The sequence below is a fragment of the Ranitomeya imitator genome, chromosome 6 (genome assembly GCF_032444005.1).
Source record: "Ranitomeya imitator isolate aRanImi1 chromosome 6, aRanImi1.pri, whole genome shotgun sequence".
In the NCBI taxonomy this organism is placed as follows: Eukaryota; Metazoa; Chordata; class Amphibia; order Anura; family Dendrobatidae; genus Ranitomeya; species Ranitomeya imitator.
This window is the reverse complement of record NC_091287.1, coordinates 80,234,281-80,249,398: the sequence shown is the minus strand read 5'-3', so window position 1 is coordinate 80,249,398 and position 15,118 is coordinate 80,234,281. Positions and strand designations below refer to the sequence as shown.

Below are 15,118 nucleotides of genomic sequence, written 5' to 3'. Positions count from 1 at the left end.
GCAGCATTACTGCTGCACAAGGTGGCTCTTTCAGTTTCAAATGCCTGGGGGGGGGCAGGTTCCCTTTCCTTTCTGTAGTAGTGTGAGTGTGGAGAGAGCAGGAGAAATTGCTGGATACACAGCTGGGGATCAGCTGACTCTTTTAGTTGCAAATGTCTGGAGGGGGTAAAAGGTTCCCTTTCAACTTGCTCCAATTAGGCCTCAGCCTACACTCTGCTTCTCCTGTAATTCATGGGCTCCAACACCGCCAGTTGCTGCTCAGAAGTGTCTTTGGCACGGGTACTCCTTCCTGCCCAGCCTGGTTCCAGCACGCCAGCTGTTTCCGGGTAGTGCCAAGGTCACTTTGCCTAAAATATGTTATGCAAAAAAGAAAAAAAAAAAAAAAAAAGAGCATGAACCGCACATCCCAAAATCATACGTTGATCTAAAGCCGCTAGGCAAAAATTAATATAACTGAATATGAGGTTTTCAGTTTAACATTCTGATCAGACTGTATGAAGCCCACTGCCACTTCACGGCAAACCTCGTAGTGGGTCCTATCGCCCTAACGGAGCGGAGCCGTGCGGCGCCCACCGCCACAGCGGCCATAACATAAAATATGTTATCCTGTCATGTTGCGGTCGGGTTAGCCGACTCTCTGGTGCCTGCAGTTTAGGTGCTTCCTATGTGGGCTGCAGAACTGGCAATCAAGGCTGGTTCCGTAGTACCAATAGGACAAGCTCCCCCTGTAGGACTGTGGGTTTTTGGGAACTCCGACCGGCTAGCGGCCTAGCAATTTTTTTTTTCATGAGGACCTTCTGCTGCCTATCTGAGTTCCAGCACCATTAGCTGGTTCTTAGGAAGACAAGCTTGAATAGGTCCCCCTGGTTCCAGTACCATCAGCTGGTTCCAGGCAGAGCCTTTGGCTTAGGTGCCTCCTTCTGGGTATCCGAGTTCCACCAACGTCTGGTGGTCCTTGGTAGTGCTTTCTGGCATGGGTACCTCCTGCTTAGTAACCGGGTTCCTGTACCGTACGCTGGTCCTTGGTATTTCCATTGGCTCTTGTACCTTTGGCTACCAATCTGGGTTCTAGTACCGTCAGCTGGTTCTCGGCAGTGTCTTTTGCTCTTTTACCTTCTGCTCCCCATCCTGGTTCCAGTACCGTCAGCTGGTTCCAGGCAGAGCCTTTGGCTTAGGTGCCTCCTTCTGGGTATCTGAGTTCCACCAAAGTCTGGTGGTCCTCGGTAGTGCTTTCTGGCATGGGTACCTCCTGCTTAGTAACCGGGTTCCAGTAACGTCAGCTGGTCCTTGGTAGTTCCATTGGCTCTTGTACCTTTGGCTACCCATCCGGGTTTCTGTACCGTCAGCTGGTTCTCGGCAGTGTCTTTTGCTCTTGTACCTTCTGCTCCCCATCCTGGTTCCAGTGCCGTCAGCTGGTTCCAGGCAGAGCCTTTGGCTTAGGTGCTTCCTTCTGGGTATCCGCGTTCCACCAACGTCTGGTGGTCCTTGGTAGTGCTTTCTGGCATGGGTACCTCCTGCTTAGTAACTGGGTTCCATTAACATCAGCTGGTCCTCAGTAGTTCCATTGGCTCTTGTACCTTTGGCTACCCATCCGGGATCCAGTACCGTCAGCTAGTTCTCTGCAGTATCTTTTGCTCTTGTACCAAACTGAACGCGGACAAATCCTGTTGGAAATCTTTTGTGACAGGCAGAACGGAAGGTGTAATCTTCAAACTTTTATAGAAAACAACTGCAGGAATGCCTGTCACAAATAAGAATATGATGAAGAAGAAGAATATGAAGAAGATGAAGAAGTAGAATATGAAGAAGAAGAATATTTGAATAAAAAGAATATGAAGAATGTAAAAAAAAAGAATAATAGGAAGAAGAAGATGAATAAGGTGAAGGAGAAGTTGATGAAAAAGATGCTGCTGCTGAGGTTGATGAAGAGGAAAGTGTGGGAGAAGTAAAAAAGAAGGTGAAGAACATGGAAGTAGTGAAACATAAATATCTGACAAATTATAAAAAATCTTACCATTCCTACTATTCCATTTGATTGGCCTAAACCTCTATGCCTTTAATGTCTCCTCCAACTCCCTCAATACATCCTACATTATTCTTAGTCATTTTCCTTCATGTAGAATTTAGCCACACGGAAAGAAAGGGTTTATTTTAATTCTGATATTTTTGTCCCATTGACTTGCATTGGTATCGGGTATCAGTATGGGCGATATCCGATATTTTTTGAATATCGGCTGACCCAATCCGATAACTATACTTCTGGATATTGGAAGATATCACTCAACACTACTCCTGTTAGGAAGTGCACTTCTACTGCCTATGTCTGCAAAAGCGTTACCTCTGGTAATGGCATCATTCTTCTTATTGTGGCCATAAAGAATAGGATGGGCAACAGTATAGATCTTTTACTAAGGAGATATTAGCAATTTGGTTGCAACAGAAGGTCAGAAATCCAACTCTGCTGCCACAGATTACTAATAATTATTGACTACCGTATTTCAAACCTTTATCTAAAGATGGTTACATTCTGAGGCACATTCTGTTTAAAGCACCAATTTTACATCTGTCCGATTTCCCTGTAACAAATTACAGTTTGGCTACTTCCATAATGGCCGTTATTCACTTTAAGTGAACAAAGGACCTAAGGTGTGCTTTAGTGAAGTTCTAATAATGCATTATGGATCAGTGATCCCCTTCTCCCACCTCTGTTTTTAGTACCTATTGTCTAGTATGAAATAGATTGAATTCTGTCTGGCACAATGACTCCATGGTGCCGCAGCCCAATTGTCTGGGCTTACATTTCTGCTGTAATGTGCCTCGTGAAACCCACAAAAAGAGGAAAAAATCCTCCAATATTCAAGAAAAAAAACAAAAACAGGCAGAGATACTTACCTGTCTAAATGGGCCTCAATACAATTGCACTACCAGTAATGTGCCTCCTCAGTTCTTTGCCTTTTTCCTTTACTCACATGCTTTTTTATATTGATAATAAAGAATACTATCCTCAGAATCACTCTCTGTGTTTCTTTTTCTGAATGCCTGGATTCAGCCTTCCTCATCTCTTGTGCAGTGCAAAGCTAAGTAATAGCACTGCCTGTTGGGGGCTCAACCGTAGCAGTAGCTGGACCCCCAGGGATTCAGGTAAAATATGTTATTCATAGGTCAACCCCTTTAATAATTGGCCACAGAAGTAATCTCTTTTATGTCGTTAGGGCATTGCTACAGACGGAGACTGTCAGGGCACCACGCAATCATCGTCATGGGAGCGTCTGGGAATTGGAAAGAAGAGTGTTACTTTTTTGTTACTTTTTTGCTCTTTTAGACCATTCGCAGCTGGTTATAAAGTATAAAAATATGGGATTGTACATTTAGTTTGAAAGTTTTTCGATATGGGCACAAACAATATATAGTAAGGCTTTTACATTCGCTTTAAAAATTTTAAATCGCTCAAACTTTTTGTGTGTGTGTGTTTATTATATAATACAATAATGTTAAACTTATTTATTTTTAAGGTTTTAAATGGGTTAAATGTAAAAGTTAAATCAGGACAGACTGTGGCACTGGTTGGACAGAGTGGATGTGGAAAAAGCACCACAGTGCAGCTTCTCCAGAGACTTTATGACCCTCAAGAAGGATTGGTAATAACGTTTTACTCTTCTTTAATTCTTAGATAAGGGTTTTTAGTTACAATTTTCCACTTTTATAAATTAAAATTGATAAAAAAGATGATGTTGCTCCACTAAATCAAACATTGCCTGTTGTGTTGTTGTAGGTAATGGTCGATGGTCATGATATAAGATCTCTGAATGTAAGACATTACAGAGAATTTATCGGAGTGGTCAGCCAGGAGCCCATTTTGTTTGGAACATCAATTAGAAAAAATATCAGATACGGGAGAGAAAATGTTACTGATGAGGAAATTGAAGCTGCAGCGAAAGAAGCTAATGCCTATGACTTCATTATGGCACTGCCTGAGGTAGGCAATCAATGACAGCATTTAGGATGATAAAATAGAACTTGATACAAGCCATTGCCTGAGAAAACCTGAATATATTGATACATTGCATTCACACTGAATGTCTCCGGAAATAAGATCTGATTAGGGCGAAGCAGTGGGTGTTCATCGTTTAGATTTTTACACTACTTTTGATAGTATTCCATAAAAATGATCAAAGCACAAAAATAAAAAAGAATAGACTGGGGAAATGTGTGCCACTGGGAAACTAACGGCAAAGTTGTAACCGGCACATGGTTATTGAAAATTACTGAGATGCCCATGTAAAGGCTATTGGGGTGCAATAGTTCAATATGTCAGGAATTCATTGTATTCCAAGAATAGGTTTGATAAATCACTACATTTATTGAGAACTTTACATTTGTATGAAAGATTGCAGAGCGTCAAATACTTTATGTCAACCTGATGTTCAGTCATAGAATCATAGAATCATAGAGTTGGAAGGGACCTCCTGGGTCATCTGGTCCAACCCTCTGCTCAATGCAGGATTCACTACATAATCCCAGACAGATGTCTGTCCAGCCTCTGTTTGAAAACTTCCATGGAAGGAGAACTCACCACCTCTCATGGCAGCCTGTTCCACTCATTGATCACCCTCACTGTCAAAAAGTTTTTTCTAGTATCTAATCTGTGTCTCCTCCCATTCAGTCCATTCGCCCCTTTGTCAATAACAGCTGTGTGTGAATCACAGGACGACAAGGGTATTCAGATCTGTACTTCTTTAAGAACTTGAAGAGGGCTTGCTTGTTTTTTCTTTGACTTCAAGGAGTATTTTCAAGATATTAAACTGCTTCAATTTAGACAGCATGAAAATAAGCAAGTTTTCAACCGATGTCCTTTTTTTAATCTGACATCATTCTGCGGCAACGAGAGCTTTTACTGTTCAAGTGGCTTCCATGGGACCTGACCACCAGTGCCTGCCTAGACCTTGGCCTAGTCTGTACAGTAGTTATATTTCAGGAGAGAAGTTAACTCTTAACATACCAACCACCTCTCCAGCCCATTAGTTTCTATTCAGCAGTTAGCTGCTCTCTTTCCTCCCCCTCCCTCTCAGTTTCTGACCAAGCTGCTGTTATAAGTATTGATCTTATTGATTGTGTAGAATCACAATTTCCTATACACAAGATCACATTTCTCACTGTCCCTCTAAAGCTGTATCCCTCCCAGTCACTGTCAGCTCTACTGTACTGACCATCTTCCTACACTGACAGTCCAGAGCTGTGTCAGTTATCACTCATGTTTCTGATATGCTCAAAAGATGCTTTCTGCACAGCAGACATAAGTGTGAAAGGTAGCATGAGGGGAGAGGCAGTATAGCAGTGCTGACAGTGCTATAAGAAAAGGAGAGCTTATAGAAGGCTTGTAATGTGACATCACTAAACTCAGCTGTGTTACCCTTCACCTCCATGGGAACCATATCTGAAATGTATGAGTAATCACAACTCTAATTTTTCATCACTTTCTAGTAACCTCATTGGGTGTTAAACCAGGAGGTCAGAGCTGTATCCTTACTTCTCGCACACTGAGAAACCTAAGCTTTGGTGGGTTCATGTTCTCTTTCTGCTGTGTTGCTTCCTGAGTATGAATGGATACCTCATGCAGGGAGAAGTACACACCCCTAGTTTAAAATATCTGATAACACCCACTTGGACTTAAGTTAACCTGTTAGGTACCAAATACTTTTAACAGAGAGATTTAGAATGTAAAAAAAGAAAGACATTTTTTTTAATTAGGCTCTGCTGCAACCACTATTACATCGCGTGTCCAGTTCATCATGTGTTCATTGATTGGCAGCACGGTGGCGCAGTGGTTAGCACTGCAGCCTTGCAGCGCTGGAGTCATGGGTTCTAATCCCACCCAGGACAACATCTGCAAAGAGTTTGTATGTTCTCTCCATGTTTGCGTGGGTTTCCTCCGGGTACTCCGGTTTCCTCCCACATTCCAAAGACATACTGATAGGGAATTTAGATTGTGAGCCTGTAAGACTCATGCTGGTGTGGTAGTTGGAGGCAGGTATATCTCGCCCAGGTGTTTGTCCTATGTGAGTTAGGCCACTCAGTATCTTCAGGGTGCTAATGGGTTAATGATTGCAGGAATAAAAGATGACCAGCTGGGGGTTTCAAGCGTCAGCCTGGGGCACACAGATTGCCTGCCTGTGTGTGACAAACGTGAGTGAGAGCTGTGCTCAAGATCTGTGTGATGTTAGCTGGGTGGGAGAAGCCCCCCAGTTGTTGAGATAGCAACGTATTTGTTTAGTTAGTGCCGGACAGGCTAGGATTTATTTTTATGTTTTGTTTTGTTCATGTTGCTTTCACGTTAATAAATCTGACCTGAGGTCAGCCTGCTCAGAAAACCTGCTTTACGCCTCAGATTCAATGCACAAACCACGTGACCTTTGACCCCAGCAAAGGCGATCCCAGAGTGTTTTGTCACAGAGCCCCATTGGGGACAGCGATGATAATGTGTGCAAACTGTAAAGCGCTGCGGAATATGTTAGCGCTATATAAAAATAAAGATTTATTATTATTTTTATTAGTGGTAACAACCTCTTAAGATTTCAATTGCCATAATTTGTGAAGCTTGAGAGATTATTTCTTTGTTTTGTATTAAATATTTTTTATCTTTTTTAATCTTTTCCATTTCAGAAATTTGAAACTCTTGTTGGAGAAAGAGGGGCACAGTTAAGTGGTGGCCAAAAGCAAAGAATAGCAATAGCCAGAGCTTTGGTGAGAAATCCTAAGATACTTCTCCTGGATGAGGCCACTTCTGCTCTAGATACTGAAAGTGAATCAATTGTGCAGGCTGCTTTAGATAAGGTATGTATGATGAACATTTTGTGAACCAAAATAATAGCATTTTGATGAAGGTATTCCACCAAAACACACTGTTGGGTAGTTTAAGTTTTATATTTATATTGGTTGCATTATTTTCAGGCCAGTAAAGGGCGGACAACAATTGTGATCGCCCATCGACTCAGTACAGTTTGGACAGCGGATCTAATTGTGGTGGTACAAAATGGCACAGTGAGTGAGCAAGGTACTCATTCAGCATTAATGGAGATGAAAGGAATATATTATAACCTTGCAACAGCACAGGTACAGTAGACTCGGCCATTTGGCTAATCGCTTGAATCTATGCAAACAAAATCTAAAATCAGTGGTGTAGGTCATGTATGGCTTCCCACTACTATTTACAGCAGGGGTGGGAACTGCAGGTCTGCTGGCCATTTATGGCCAGTGATGACCTTTTTTCTCTGGCCCCCGGACATATTCCCAGGGACAGCAGTGCTTGGGTCGGTAACTGTGTATTGATGGCCGCCAGCCTTTCAGTTTCTTCTTGGTCTATGAGCACATGCACACAATATTCACTACTAAACGCTGAGGCATGTGCAATAAAAGATTACATACTTTGTGGGCAATGTTAGCACATGATTTGTACTGCCCCTGAAGGATAACAAACAAGGAGAGGTTTGATCCAGCAAAGAAGCTGAAAGTTTTCTATATATAAAATGTAGCTTTTATTGCGCCCTTTAAAAACAATTAGAGTCTGTGTTTGGGCACATATATAAATGAGGCACCAGAAGAAAGATCAAAGCATTTCGGCTTGCGTCTTAGTCATGCTATAGATATAATATGTAGCTGTCATTGCGCCATTTAAAAACAATTTCAATCTGTGTTTGGGCACATATACAGATGAGGCACCAGAAGAAAGATCAACGCGTGATCATGACTAAGACGCAAGTCAAAATGCGTTGATCTTTTGTCTGGTACCTCATGTGCCCAAACACAGATTGGGTTTGTTTTTTAAATGGCGCAATAAAAGCTACATTTTATATATAGAAAATTTAAAGCCTCTTCTCTGGATCAAACCTCTCCATGTTTGTCTCAGTTGTGGCTGCTTTGCCCTGATCCATGAATGACTCTGGACTATACTTGGGAGAACACACCCATGTTGATAATTTGACCATCCTTTTTTCTTTATTGTGCCTCTGAAATATGGTATAACTATTCAAAAGGCCTCTGGCAGAAAAAAGGTTGTGATGTAATGTTGTGAAGTAATGCAGGAAGTTAAATAATAAAGAAGTAGTCCCATTATACAAATATTGATTTTATACATCAAAATACTATATCAGACATTTACAAACAGAATTATATATAAGAGATCACCTGTGTTGCCAGAATCAGACCAGAAAAAAAGTTTGGGGACACAGTGGGAAGCTTTGTTGATAACGTAAAGAATAGGAATAAAAGGCTGTAGGCATACAGGCAATATGTCCGCACCGTCAATATCTGCAATCATGGCACACAAAACACTAAAATTAAGTTGCATGATTTGTTCGCAAATACAGTTAACGTTGCACATGTCAGAAATGTAAAAACATAGATTGTAGCAAACTCTGAAAGAGACATTTTTAAATGGCAAGGTGTCAGTGGCTTGATGATTTATGCTATTTTTCAACAGTTTATACAAGGAGCAGAAGACAGTAATGAAATAAAAGAGTCAGTAAATGGAATACCCAAAAAGCAATTATCGATAAAGTGCCCGAACTCCCCTATAAAAAACGGCATAAAAGAGAACAAAGAAGAAGATGAAAATGAGGAACAGAATGAAGAAGAGGTAAGACCTTAAACGGAACCTGTCACCAGGTTTTCCCCAAAGTACGGCCAGCATATTTAAGCCCTATTTTACAGCATACTAGTATGATGTATGAATGTCCCCAATTCTTCTGCAAAGCACAAAAAATACCTTTTACCAGAAGCATCTCAGGTCTTAGTTCGATGCCTCCTCTCTTCTTATGATCATCGTCCTCCTTCCTTGCTTCGTGGATGACACGACCTTCTTCATCCACACAGTGTTTCCCACTGTGCTCCTTCATAGGCGCACTTCTCTGTCCTGCTGAGGGCAGAGCAAAGCACTGTAGTGCACATGCGCGACCTTTACCTATTAGTCATCGGCGCTCTTTGACCTTTCCCTGCAAATGCATTACAGTACTTTGCTCTGGCCTCGACATGGCACAGAGAAGTGCGCCTGGTCAGTAGCACGATGGAGGCCACTGTAAAGTGGTCATCCTGTACTTTACATTCCTTTATGAATGGATTCAGCGTGTTAATAACATAAAAAATAGATATTCCCCTCCTGAACCAACTGCAATCCACCGTACTCAGAACTGTGTCTCCTGCAGGCTTCTTGGCAGCAACATCTCGTGTAGACGTCACTGTTTCTTCCTCTCAAACAAAATGCGAAGGCTGCAGCCGATCAACTCCCTCTGATTGTTAATGCCAGGAAACAGGTGGGGGACACAGTTCTGTCTTCGTAGAAAAGGCACACATCAAGGAGGTGAAGTTCTGTATCATTTATTTTGTTTTTGCAACACTCTGGGAATTCAAAAGGGATTGTTAAACCGTGGACAGACCCTTGAATCCAAATACTGAGACATTTCTTTTATCTTGAACTAGTCTCAATTTACATTCACATTGCTCAGATTTACAAATGCTGCCACAATAATACATTGCACTCAGTGGTAAGAATACTAATCATGAACACCTACAAATACTACCATGAATGAATATATATTGCACAGATTTTATTAAAAATCCACATAAAAACGCACTAGTGGTTTGCTTGTTTGTCAGGTCATTGTTAGCCTCAGCCTATTGGTTATCCAAGTAGTGAACAAACCCTTTAAGCTGGTTTTAACAACTTTTTAGATAGGTCAATAATTCCATAACTATGAACGCTCATTTCTAACTATCAGTCCATCTAGACTGATAGTTAGAAATGAGCGTTCATAGTTATGGAATTATTGACCTATCTAAAAAGTTGTTAAAACCAGCTTAAAGGGTTTGTTCACTACTTGGATAACCCCTTCTTAATTTTCATACTCTGGTCCCCTATGGAAAATAATACTGGCCTCCACTGCCGGTGACTTTCCAGTAATTTTGGTATCATGTCCCCTGACACTTGTGTGACATTGTTATGTCACGTGAGCTCTGCAGCCAATCAGTGGCTGCTTCACTCTCACTTCCTTTGCATGAAACTGACATCTGCAAGAAGTGAGAAATACTGCTGCTCTCTACTTCCTCTGGATGTCAGTTACTTCTGGAGGAAGTGAGAGTGAATCCACTGCTGATTGGCTGCAGGGCTCACATCACATAACAATGTCACTGGAGACCTGGCACCAACATTGTTAAGGTACCGTCACACTTAGCGACGCTGCAGCGATACCGACAATGATCCGGATCGCTGCAGCGTCGCTGTTTGGTCGCTGGAGAGCTGTCACACAGACCGCTCTCCAGCGACCAACGATGCCGGTAACCAGGGTAAACATCGGGTAACTAAGCGCAGGGCCGCGCTTAGTAACCCGATGTTTACCGTGGTTACCATCCTAAAAGTAAAAAAAACAAACATTACATACTTACCTACAGCCGTCTGTCCTCCAGCGCTGTGCTCTGCACTCCTCCTGTACTGTCTGTGTAAGCACAGCGGCCGGAAAGCAGAGCGGTGACGTCACCGCTCTGCTTTCCGGCTGACCGACGCTCACAGACAGTACAGGAGGAGTGCAGAGCACAGCGCTGGAGGACAGACGGCTGTAGGTAAGCATGTAGTGTTTGTTTTTTTTACTTTTAGGATGGTAACCAGGGTAAACATCGGGTTACTAAGCGCGGCCCTGCACTTAGTTACCCGATGTTTACCCTGGTTACCAGTGAAGACATCGCTGAATCGGTGTCACACACGCCGATTCAGCGATGTCTGCGGGGAGTCCAGCGACGAAATAAAGTTCTGGACTTTCTTCCCCGACCAGCGACAGCACAGCAGGGGCCTGATCGCTGCTGCCTGTCACACTGGACGATATCGCTAGCCAGGACGCTGCAACGTCACGGATCGCTAGCGATATCGTCTAGTGTGACGGTACCTTTAGAAGAGTGCTGGCATTAGAGGTGAGAACAGGCTGTTGTTATGCTCCATGGGGGAGCATGGTAATTGAGCAGGGGTTGTCTTTGTAGTGGGCAAATTCTTTAAGGCTAATTACTGATTCAATAACAGATCCTATTCGTTTCTATTTAACCCACTGTTTCACAGTACCCCTTAGTAAATGACCATCATTAAGCATTAGGCCATGCACACATGAGCAAAGTTGGAGGGACAAACAAGTTTATGTGTATGGGGACCTCTCAATTCTCCCCTGACTGATACATTTGGAGGGAAGGAAGAATTTAAAATAAGGGAAATTCAGTTTTAGTAATCTCTGGCAATTCCACAAATATAAGATTATGAAAGATTATAATATGTCTGAACTATTTTCTTTTTCCAGGAAAGTATTCCCAATGTTTCCTTCTTTAAAATTTTGAAGCTTAACCAGTCTGAATGGCCTTATATTTTCGTTGGGATTCTTGCATCACTAATTAATGGTGGAAGTCATCCGGCATTTTGCATCTTTTTTGCCAAAATAATTGCTGTAAGTAAATTATGAGATCCAAGTAAAATGGCAGAACATGTTTCACTAACCTTGGTAACAGTGTTAAGAAAAATACTAGTAATAATACTATTGTAGTTCACATATTCATATACCTACCTTAAAGCTAACATGTGACCAAGACATATTTTCTTTAGATTAGAATATCCTTTCAAACTTAAAGTAAGGAGAATAATGAAACCATGCAAAGAGTGAGGAATTGCGAATGGAACAGAAGTGCACAGATAGGGCAGTTCCGTAAGCAGCAGAGTAGTGGTGAGAGTGAGAGTAGCGCTCACCTGTGAGGATTGCGTGAGGACTCACCACTTATAGAAGCCTAATATGCAATTGCTGCAGCCTCGTGGCTCAAGGAAAGTTTCTTCTAGGTAGCAATTTATCAAATCAGAGGTTGTCATGATGTGTGGGTTGCGGGATTAATGAGGATCCATGAAGTATAGTTTCTCCTTGCGGAGAGTGACATGTTAAGCATGCTAGGATGAGGAGTCTTAAAGCCGCAATGCTCCTCTGGGAAATATGCAAATTGTCGCTTCAAAGAGGAAGAGGACTAGAACTCTAGCGCCACCTATTGGAAGTAGCAATCCTAACAGTCAATGTCGACCCTTTAACGAGCCTTGTCACATGACTTAGGATAAAAGCCAAACCAGAATCTCAATTTGCAGACACTGTGTTTAATGAGAATGTTTTAAACAAGGTTTTACATTCACACTTTGTTTTCTTTAACCCTGATAAAGACGCCACCAAAATGCGTTGGAGTAGATAAAAAGTCTTGTTTATACTCTCCGGAACGTATTAATCCTGCAAATGCAGCACACACATCATGATAACTTCCTATCTGGTAACCATGTAAAGAGTGACAGAGGATGCATGCCCTTCTTCTTAAGGAAGAGTTGAGTTAGTCATATGACCCTCTTGATTCTACAGTAGATGTCAGAGAGCTGCTCTAGCTTTTACACAGAAGACCTAATTGGTTTCAGTCCTCTACAGATGACAGCATGAGACAAATGAAAAGTGATGGATAGAATAATCCAAGAACAAGTGTAAAATAACAATATAGTGCTTTGTGCCAAAGCACTATAACAACACAACACAGTGTTTGACCACAGCTGAATCAACAACGTTTTGAAAAGCCACAAAACTTTTAGGACAGAGTCACCATCGTTCCTTTTCTTACAATATTCCAACAGTCTTATGGGCTGCAACTCAATAAAGAATGGGGAATACAGAATTCCAGATGTCTCTACTTGCCACCCAATACGACCATAGAAATTGTCAAACATCCTGGTTGAATGCCAGTTTCTCTGCCTTAATCTTTCTACAGTTTCTCCTTCTATCTCTGTAAATAAGCTTTAAGAATCAGAGACACTAGTGGGATAGAGCCATGAAATGTGCAAGAATTTGGCCTTATTTTCTTACTCACAAAAGTTGCAGTATTAAAAGCATTTAAGAATGAAAGTTCCAGAGGCAAACTCAGTCATCAGCCCTACCTACGTTTTGCCACCCAATCACATGATGTACATGAGATCCATGGTAGTAGTCATGCTCCCATCTTCCTTTTGATGTAAGAAGACCTAGGGATGAATAAATCTCATGTACATGATGTGAAAAGGATTATATTTGGATTTCTTTTACAACCGTTGAATAGAAGAAACTGGCAAAATTATAAAGTAACTTTTAAATAATCAAGAGAATTGGAAATAAATTATAATGTAATCATACTGTGCAGAAAAAAAAAGATACCAGCCAACCATATTATCCGTAAGCAGGATGTTTTGTTATTACCCACCTTCAGATCTGCTCCTATATGCTGAGGCTTTCTTTCTCCTCTGTCTTCTACGTCCTGGATGATAACTATTTTTCCTGTTTTGACAGCTCTTTGGATATGATGATCCGGATAGAATAAAAAGAGAATCCAATTTATATTGTATAATGTTTGCAGTAATTGGTTTTGTGTCTTTCTTTACTTACTTCTTACAGGTAAGTTGATGATCCTTTTCTATAAACCCAGTTTTTTTGTATTTAAAAAGTATCTTTCATCAGATTTCACCACTACTTTCTATTTTAGCTTGCTAGTAATGACAAAAATAACATATGATCCAAATATAATTTATTAGAAAAAAATCATTAATCAAAGTAATTTATGTACCATGCAATCTTGTGCTTGGCATGCAAATTGCATATTTTCTGTTGAAAAATCAGTGGAAAGCAACCCGACTTAAAGTTCTCAGGAAGCCTAGAGGCATGTCATCACTCCATAACACAGAAAGTGATCTTTCTACTCTGAATAGCGTGATGTCTCAAGTTATCGTATGCTCAATCTCACTCTTTATAGCAGAGAGCTCATGCTCAGTGCTGTGGACTGAAGGTGAATCTGTGACACAGAGTCACTGCTCATGGACAAGCCATGAGTCAGGATAGCCAAGGAGTCCAAGGTCAAGAGCAAGGAGGGTACGTTATAAACAGAGGGAAGAGACAAAGGCATAGTCAGGTTACAGACCAGAGTCAGAATTTCAAGGACAGAGCATGACAAGGCAAAAGGTGTAAGAGAAATGGGTAGTCAATAGGCAAATACAGGGTCCGGCAACAGAAGATCAGAATGTCTGAATTCAGAGCACAAAGGACAAACCACACAGAGCCGAATTCTATGACTGGCATCTTTCTGGCATTAACCCCGCCCTCCCAAGGATCTGTATATATAATGTCCATAGGCAGTGAGGTACATACATATCACAATCATTGCAAGCAACCAAAACCACAGAGCTTGATAAGAGAGGCATTGCTGAAATCTGTGTTTTAACCTCTAACTCATGCTGCCTACAGATTACAAAAAATTGTCTTTCACAATTCCTTTACGTCTATTCAGATTTTGCTTTATATTTTTATTATATAATCTATTGGTTTGTGCACTTTCCGCTAATTATTATTAGTATTATATTGTCTTAAAGGGAACCTGTCACATTGTAACTCGTACCTGATCTGCAGGTAAGATGTAAGAAAGAGGAGCTGATGAAATTGATATGCACTTTTGTTGGAAAAGTTTCAGTAAAACTTGCATTTTATTAATTGAAATTCCTGATGTTCGTATGCATAAGTCCAGTGGGCGGTCCTACTCAGAGATTGCCAATCTTCCCAGTATGACTAGACATGCTAAAATAGCTGCCAATGACTGATTAGGACCGCCCACTGGACTCATATACATGCAAACACCAAGGAATTAAAAGAATAAAATACAAGATATACTAAATCTTTTCTGACATACTTTATATCTTTCTGCTCAGCTCCCCTTCTCTATACCATGCTGTCCACAGATAGGACAATGTCACACTTTCTTTTTAATCCAATTTTATCATTGTACAGGGTGGGCCATTTATATGGATACATCTGTATGGGCCATTTCTAAAGTTGGATCCAAAATGGCCGACTTCAAAATGGCCACCATGGTCACCACCCATCTTGAAAAGTTTCCCCCTTCCATATACTAATGTGCCACAAACAGGAAATTGATATCACCAAACATTCCCATTTTATTTAGGTTTATCCATATAAATGGCCCACCCAGGTGTATCCATATAAATGGCCCACCCTGTAGAATTACTCATTGTTCTAAATACATTGTTCTTTAAATAATTCAT

The 15,118-nt window shown here is 41.2% G+C and overlaps 1 protein-coding gene across 1 annotated transcript in view; it reads left to right on the top strand.

Annotated features, from left to right (window-relative positions):
* LOC138641968 (ATP-binding cassette sub-family B member 5-like) overlaps positions 1 to 15,118 on the top strand; it is a 189,792-nt gene that overhangs the window by 158,146 nt on the left and 16,528 nt on the right. Inside the window, exons 12-18 of the mRNA XM_069729813.1 lie at positions 3,513 to 3,638; positions 3,773 to 3,976; positions 6,661 to 6,831; positions 6,949 to 7,110; positions 8,477 to 8,632; positions 11,328 to 11,471; positions 13,359 to 13,463. Coding sequence (XP_069585914.1) covers positions 3,513 to 3,638; positions 3,773 to 3,976; positions 6,661 to 6,831; positions 6,949 to 7,110; positions 8,477 to 8,632; positions 11,328 to 11,471; positions 13,359 to 13,463 — 1,068 coding nt within the window. The remainder of the gene's footprint in view (positions 1 to 3,512; positions 3,639 to 3,772; positions 3,977 to 6,660; positions 6,832 to 6,948; positions 7,111 to 8,476; positions 8,633 to 11,327; positions 11,472 to 13,358; positions 13,464 to 15,118) is intronic.